The sequence below is a fragment of the Galeopterus variegatus genome, unplaced genomic scaffold, assembly GCF_000696425.1.
Source record: "Galeopterus variegatus unplaced genomic scaffold, G_variegatus-3.0.2 Scaffold9029, whole genome shotgun sequence".
NCBI classification, from domain to species: Eukaryota; Metazoa; Chordata; class Mammalia; order Dermoptera; family Cynocephalidae; genus Galeopterus; species Galeopterus variegatus.
In genome coordinates, this window is record NW_007735140.1 from 55850 (window position 1) to 63258 (window position 7409).

Below are 7409 nucleotides of genomic sequence, written 5' to 3' on the forward strand. Positions count from 1 at the left end.
CCTTTTGAACTTGAAGAATATTTTAGAATCAATTATTTGTTCTTTTAGAAATATTGTCAGAACGTATAGTAGTAGCTCCATCTATGTGGAATTTTTGAGATTCTTGTTAAAGAGCTTTTACAGGTTTGGTTGTGTACACGAATATATTTAAATTATTAGAGTGACTTCTAGGGACTTGAATCAGTAATGCACTTTTTTGATCCAGGTGTAAAACCCATATTTGATAATCAGACTCAGGTTGACTATGTTTACAAAAACTGTTTAAAAAAATAAATAAACCCTTGTGTTAATTAAATGAGCCAGAGTGGTTAGTGTACCTGTTAATGATATTCAAAATTGAGTTCATGTCTTAACAGTCTCCCAATGTATTTATTTCAAATACCCAATTAATGAGGCTTAATTGAAGCCTATAGTGCAGAGGAATTTTTATTTTTTATTTTTATAGGATGAAGTATTTAGAAGTTGACAAACTTTGTGACTTTCCCTTCTTTAATATAGCATTACGTATCTCTAAAATCTGAAAGCATTTTCCAACACACTCAAAATATTATCATATTTAAATAAATAAGAATATTTCCTTAATACAAAGTCTGTAATTAGACGTGACTGTTTTGTTTAAGCTAATATCCAGTACAGGACAAAACAAAGTATTTGGTTGTTTGGCCACTCAGTCTCTTTTAATCTAGAACCTTCCACTCACCCCACCCCACCCCCAACTCCTGTCTCCTTTTTTTTTTCCATGAGACTGACTTGCTGAAGAGGCTGGGCCTGTTGTAAAATGTTCTACCCTCTACATTTGTCTGAGTACTTCTCTTTTGTGTCATTTAGCTTGTTTCCTGTGAACTGGAAAGGCTCAGTTAGGATTAAGGGAAACCTTCTCAGCAAGATCCCCTCCCAGGAAATGGGGGGTGTCTTGTGTTGCCTTACACCAGGGGACGTGCAGCCCTGCTTGTGCCACCACTGACACTGCCAAGTTGGGTCCCTGGGTTAAGGTGGTAAACCCCTTTGCACTTCTGTAGTATAGAAAAATTCAGAAAAATAAAGGAGATATCTGTAGGCAGAATTTTTATTTTTATAGGATGAAGTATTTAGAAATGACAAACTTTGTGACTTTCGCTTCTTTAATATAGCATTACGTATCTCTAAAATCTGAAAGCATTTTCCAACACACTCAAAATATTATTATATTTAAATAAATAAGAATATTTCCTTAATACGAAGTCTGTAATTAGACCCTACTGTTTTGTTTAAGCTAATATCCAGTACAGGACAAAACAATGTATTTGGTTGTTTGGCCACTCAGTCTCTTTTAATCTAGAACCTTCCACTCACCACCACCCCCAACTCCCATCTCCTTTTTTTTTCCATGAGACTGACTTGCCAAAGAGGCTGGGCCTGTTGTAAAATGTTCTACCCTCTGCATTTGTCTGAGTACTTCTCTGTAGTGTCATTTAGCTTGTTTCCTGTGAACTGGAAAGGCTCAGTTAGGATTAAGGGAAACCTTCTCAGCAAGATCCCCTCCCAGGAAATGGGGGGTGTCTCGTGTTGCCTTACACCAGGGGACGTGCAGCCCTGCTTGTGCCACCACTGACACTGCCAGGTTGGGTCCCTGGGTTAAGGTGGCAAACCCCTTTGCACTTCTGTAGTATAGAAAAATTCAGAAAAATAAAGGAGATATCTGTAGGCCTGTCTTTATTCTTGTATTCAAACATGTGTCCGAACTTTGTAACATAATTATAGGTTATTTAGAAAACCCTTAAACTGAGCAACTCTAAGTAATTCCTTGGTTATGATAACATATATACAAAAGGATTCTAAAAACAGTTACTGTCCACTATCTGCTATTTTAAAATCTTTTTTAGATTTTAAAAAATACTGGCTAAGATTTTTGTTTGTCCGCCAGATACAAAAGTGAGTAAAACAGATGCTTGCCCTCATGGAATTTATATTTGAGTGGAGAATAAAGTTTAAATCCAATTTTACAGTTAATATTTCTGGGGAATCAGAAGGAGAAGATTCCACGTACAAACATGCAGTTTACTTGTAGCTCATCCCTTGTTCGGTTTGAAGGTGGAGTGGAGATGCTTGAGCAGCACGCTCCAGACTAGTGATTCTGTGGGATAGTTGTGGACGTTTTATAAAGAATGCTTTCTGGCCTTTAAACTTTTGCAAACTGAATTAAGTTTGAGGTATTAATAGCAAATGTAAAAGCAAATATAAATATAGGCCAGGAGTCTAAACTATTGAATTCTTGTAAAGAGATGAAGTATACTGGATAGTAGACCATTCGCTGGGCTGTTAGGGGCTTTTAAATGGACCCTGTCTAGTGCATTTGTCGATGTGAGTCATTTTAATTAATGAATCAATTTTATCTTTATCATTTATTTATTCCTACATTCAGTCAGTCATTCACTCATTAGGTGTTTGTACAAATATGTATGTGCTTTTAATCTACTGGCAAACTTCCCTTTGATTTGTACACCACAGAAAGCCTTTATTTCATTTATGTGAATATCCAGAAATGTAAGTTAGTGGCTTTGTAGCTAACATGATATTTATAACATACTGGTTTTATTTTTGCAGAGTGACCTTTGGTCTTGTGGCGTTACAGCCATTGAGATTGCAGAAGGTGCCCCCACCCTTGTAAGTAACTTTCTTTCTTTTTCAGCCCAGTTTTTATATGTATCTTAAAGCAGGCTCATGGCTGCAAAAAGAACAGCCATTCCTGACCCTTGTAAGTAACTTTCTTTCTTTTTTAGCCCAGTTTTTATATGTATCTTAAAGCAGGCTCATGGCTGCAAAAAGAACAGCCATTCCTGATGGTGCATTAAAATGAAGGAATCATAAATACAGTGAAGTTTTAGAGCAAAAGAAATTCTTGGTAACCATTATTCCTTCTGGAGATTTCTGGAGGTCTGTAGGCTACATTTTCTTTTATTTAAGTTGTATTCAGATGTGTGGCTTGAAATTATGCCAAGATCAGAAAATAAGAGGTAATTTTTCTTTTTACATTTTCAACATAATAATCAGTGAAACTAAATGAATTTAGTGAATACTAAAATGCCATGGTCCTGTATTTTGGTATTATTTCAGTTTTGATTTTACAAAGGGAGACATAATTTGTTATCTATAGAATAATTTTTTTTTATTCCCTGTGAAATTTTGTAAGAGTGTTTGTGTATCCTTTGGATTACATCTATGAGAACTTTATAAAAATTGATTTTTGATCAGGGGTGGGGTAGAATTGCAGAGAACATAAAAAAAACAGCATTTCTGCTGGTTCCCCCTTTTTTAAAAAAAAGGTGTACACAAAGAATGTTTAAGTGCCTGGTATACATGGTTACTGCTGAATAAATATTTGTTGAATGAATGAAAAAAAATTATCAACAGCTAAAAATTAGTTTACGATACAGAAATAGATGTCTGTCTTGAACACCGTATGGTCCCTCACGTTTCTGTAAGGAATTGAGATTGGGGAAGTTTTGCTTGATCCTTTGTCTCAATTTTCTTTCACGATGGGAATAGTGTTGTCTGCTTCCTCACCTCCCACTTCCCAGCTGCCTTGTATGATTCTCTTGAAGGTAAATAAACACATGAAAATGCACATTGCCTGTGGTGACATATTAATGCATATGTGTGTGTCTAATATGACTTTAGTGCAAAATTGTAAACATAAAAAGTACCTATTTAAAGGATTGCAAAAGTTATTTATTTGGAATTTTTCTTAGAAGCTAGCATATATTTATATGTCTATCAAAGTTATGTAGTGTTGGTTGTCTAGCGTAGACTAATGTCATGTAGACTGACAAATTTGTCCTGAACCATATTTTAAGTTCTCAGGCCCATTTTTCTTACCAGGAAACTGATTTCCATCTTACATATCTCTGAAAAGATATAGGAATGTATTTTTTGTTTGTGAGTAGACTTTGTTTTTGTTTTGAGTGCTCTCTGGAGTGAAATGGCTCACTGGAAGTCACATACTGACATTGAGTAAAGAGGCCAGTAAACCACCCTGCTCCTTTTGGGAAAATGGCAGAAAGCCCATTGAGGTGAAAATGAGTTATTCATGTTGAAACTATGCTTTAAGGAGAGCAATTTTTGTCTAATTTATGCTATATTGTTTCATTGTTTTTTCCCTGATTTCACCTTTTATAATTTGTGGAAATATTTGATTTTCTTTTTTGCTGTAAGTACCTACTTAGTGCTTCCTGTTTTTCTATCCACCAGACTTTTCTCTCTGCTGCAGTCTTAGTGGGGATATCCCCAAGTGCTGAAAGCAACGAAATACGTTCTCTTGGTTGTTTTAGTTAGTTGCAGCAGTTAAATCTCTTTCTTTTGAATTTTGGCATCTCAGTAGACGTTGGTGAATTTGCTGGTGCTCTTGGGCTTAGGGCTCCTGTCTGAGTCCTGCCCTATCAGCAGTGCGTCCCCATGAGGGATTGTCTTGAATGCATCAGAACTGGCTCTCCTGTGGGGAGTAAGCCTAGCCCAGGGAGTTGCTGCCGTTCAGTGTGGGAGTTCGGTGTCTCAGTCCTGCTCAAATCCTCCCTCAGGTTCTCCATACAAGTTGCTATTTTCACAAAGAACATGGTGTTTATTTTCTGCCATGACGGCCTTGGAGATGCTTGTGTGCACAGGCACGTGTCAGGACTTGTGAACTGTCCCATTTATCTTGTCCTTTTCTTCAGAGATGAAACAACATGAGTACAGTGGGAGTGAGGAAGAGCAGGAGGAGATGCCTGAACAGGAGAGAGCCGAGGAGACGGCAGAGCCACTCTCCACAGTCCTGCTTCATGAAGAGATTAAATGACACATACAGCCACTTTGGAAAAGAGATTGGCAGTTTCTTAAAAACTAAACATGCACTTACCATATTCCCCAGCAATCATATTCCTGGGCATTTATCAGAGAGATGAAAATGTAACTCCATGTAAAAACCTGCACATGAATGTTCATATCAGCTTTATTTCTAATACTCTCATTGGTGGATAATTTACAGGTAACAAAATGCACAAATCTTAAATTTTGCAATTCAATGTGCTTTTGCAAATGCACGCACTCCTGTAACCCACCCTTTGTAAAATGTAGAATATTTCTAACACCCAGAACTTTTTTTTGTGACCCTTCTAGCTACTGTCTGCCATGCCACGCCATCCCCAAACCCCAAAGCAACTGTTAGTCTGATTTCTTCCACCATAGGTCAGTTTTCATATAAATGGACTCATGTGCTATATATTCCTTTAGGTCTGGCATCTTTTGCTCAGGAACATGATTCTAAGATGCTTCCGTGCTGTGGTGTGTATCAATAGCTCATTTCCTTTTTATTACCTGCTAATATTCCATTACATGCTTAGACCTCAATTTGCTCATTCATTCTCCTGATGATGGATATTGAGATTATTTCCAGTTTTTGTCTTTTATGAATAAAGCTTCTATTTCCACTGTTAGATACAAGTCTTCACTTTGGGATAAAAGTCTCATGTTGGACTCTCTGGGTCATACAGGAAGGTATGTGTTTAAATTTATAAGAAACAACCAAACTATTCCTGAAAGTGTTTGCATCATCTTACTTTCCCACCAGCAATGTACGAAACGGCAGTTTAACACGTGCGCACCTTTTTCACGTGCACACTGGCTATTTGCATATATTCCTGTGAAGTGTTTGCTCAACTCTTGCCCATTTTTTTAAAGCAGGGCTTTGGGAGTTATAGGAATTCTTAAATATTCTGGAATGGAGTCCCTTATTTAACGTTTTGTGAATATTTTCTCCTGGTTTTTGACTTGTCTATTAATTTTATTACTGATGAAGTTTAAAATTTTAATGAATTCCAACTTATCAATTTTTAAAATTGTGGTTACTGCTTTCTGTGTCCTAAGAAATATTTTTTTACTTCAGGGTGGTGAAGTATTCTGTTTTATTCTAAAAGTTTTTAAGTTTAGGTCTGTGATCTAATTCTAAATTTTTGTTTACCAATTTTTAAATGTTTTATATTTAACAAAAGAACTCCATGTAGGAGGTCGGAATTGGTGGAAACAGCTCTGACCTTGAAGCCCAGGGTGTCTCAGGGAACAAAGTGGGCCCAGGAGGTACAGCAGGGACCCATTAGGGTCAGTACAGCGAGGTGGTTTTGAAATCCACTTGGAGAAACGGACTGCTCAGCTGTGAGAACACAGAGCGCTGCAGAAAGCTGGCGTAGAAGAAAACGTGTGACTTCTCTGCCCAGTGCTGATGCGGCCAGGCCCAGGTGCTCCCTGCAAAGTCCTCGGCCTTCCTGCCTGATGTTCGGTCTTGCTTCTGATTGGAGATGGCCACAAGGGGGCACTGTGAGAGCAGGTCTCAATGCCAGCTTGGCACCACCCTGCAGCGCGGAGGCAGCCCTGGGCCCTGCCTGCCTGCCCAAGGGTGGCACTAGCTCTCTGGGGGGTAGAAGGAGGCTTTATGAGTTACAAATGGTCATATGGGGAGGAGAGTAACCTCACTCAAAACCTGCAAGACTTTTGTCCCCTCAGAACACAGATCTGGGGACAGGGTGTCAGAGAATGAAGGGAGCCTAGGGAAAGCAGTAGGACCTTAAGCCAAAGTCAACATGAGGCCCCAGTGTCCCCCCAGCAACAAGTCCTGTCGGATGGGCACAGGGGGACGTGCAGAACATGGCAGAGGCTGGTACCAAAGATGAGCCAACAGGTTGTGTCCCCCCAGGCCAGGGGCAGAGCGGAGATGACTGACTCCTGTTTCAGTTGGGTTCCACTTACGAGTGGGGCTGAGGTAGGGGTTGGGGACGGGGAACCTGTCCGTGAGGAGCTGTAGACAGCAGTAACGGGTAATTGTTGTCGGGGGTGGTCACAGTTCATCTGTGGTCAGCCTGGTCATGCCAGCAGCAAGGCATTCTGGGAGCAGAGTTACTGAGCTCTGGAGAGGAAGACTTGGTTGCAGACCTGCGGCCCTGGGAGGAGCTGACGGGCTCAGGCAGAGCAAGGCGAGCGCAGCCAAGTCACGGCTGAGCCTCAGGCACCCCAGGGATTCGGATCTGTGGGTCACTGCTGGGAGTCCTGCTCCAGAGCATATCACAGAGACGGCGCAGGCCCTAGTCACCAAGCTGGTGGCCCTGGAATTTCATCAGAGTCGGGTTGAGGGCCAGGCCCAGAGCCAGGAACAAAGGTAGTCATGGGCCACATCAGACGGGGCCCACCTTGGCCCTATACCACGAGGGAACATGGACACCTGCATGGGGCCCTGGACGTGCCCCGAGCCTCACACTCGGCCTGGGGCTCACAGAGGTATTTCAGATACTCATGGGCTCAGGGGAGGAGCTGTGGAAATCAGTATCTGTTCCTCACTACGGGGACAGAGATTCGGTGCCTAGGGGTACATTGCAAATACTTAGAAAGACTTTCTGGGCCAGGACAGA

General features: G+C 40.5%; 1 protein-coding gene across 1 annotated transcript in view; it reads right to left on the reverse strand.

Annotated features, from left to right (window-relative positions):
- Positions 1-6506: 6506 nt before the first annotated feature.
- LOC103608976 (annexin A8-like) overlaps positions 6507-7409 on the reverse strand; it is a 16598-nt gene continuing 15695 nt past the window's right edge. Inside the window, exon 13 of the mRNA XM_008593355.1 lies at positions 6507-6519. Coding sequence (XP_008591577.1) covers positions 6507-6519 — 13 coding nt within the window. The remainder of the gene's footprint in view (positions 6520-7409) is intronic.